A 546-nucleotide genomic window follows, 5' to 3' on the forward strand; every position below is an offset into this window, starting at 1 on the left:
GTCAATACATCTACACAACACATCTACAATCGATACAAATTATAAAATTAACGAACGAAAACATTAATTCTATGATCTTCTAATGATCTTTCAAGGGATGAAGAATAAATGACGACAGAAATACGATACAAAAAAAAACGCACTAAAAAGAAGGGGAGGGAAGGGGAAAAAGATAAAAATAAACTTTTGGAATTTCAGGACCCGAACATAGAGGCTGGTCAAGTCGGGATATCGCAGCAAGGACACACGGGGATAAAGCTAGGATGGATCCAAGGTGTTCTCATACCGTGTCTGCTCAATATATGGGGTGTAATGCTATTCCTGCGATTGTCGTGGGTGGTGGCACAGGCGGGCATACTACAGAGTATCATTATTATTGGAATATCGGCGGCAGTCTGCGTCATCACGACGCTTAGCCTCAGTGCAATTAGTACTAATGGGGAAGTAAAGGGAGGTGTGTTACGGGACCCCCGTCCTTTCTCTCTTCTTCTCTCCTTCTTTTCTTTCTTTCTTTCTTTCTTTCTTTTTTTTTTTTTTTTTTTTTTT

At 39.9% G+C, this 546-nt stretch overlaps 1 protein-coding gene across 2 annotated transcripts in view; it reads left to right on the forward strand.

Annotated features, from left to right (window-relative positions):
• Positions 1-546, forward strand: part of LOC102670844 (bumetanide-sensitive sodium-(potassium)-chloride cotransporter) — a 23711-nt gene that overhangs the window by 15779 nt on the left and 7386 nt on the right. For both annotated transcript variants that reach the window (XM_006614214.2, XM_006614213.2), the window contains exon 4: positions 199-454. In XM_006614214.2, coding sequence (XP_006614277.1) covers positions 199-454 — 256 coding nt within the window. The remainder of the gene's footprint in view (positions 1-198; positions 455-546) is intronic.

Source organism: Apis dorsata, unplaced genomic scaffold, assembly GCF_000469605.1.
Source record: "Apis dorsata unplaced genomic scaffold, Apis dorsata 1.3 scaffold_172, whole genome shotgun sequence".
In the NCBI taxonomy this organism is placed as follows: domain Eukaryota; kingdom Metazoa; phylum Arthropoda; class Insecta; order Hymenoptera; family Apidae; genus Apis; species Apis dorsata.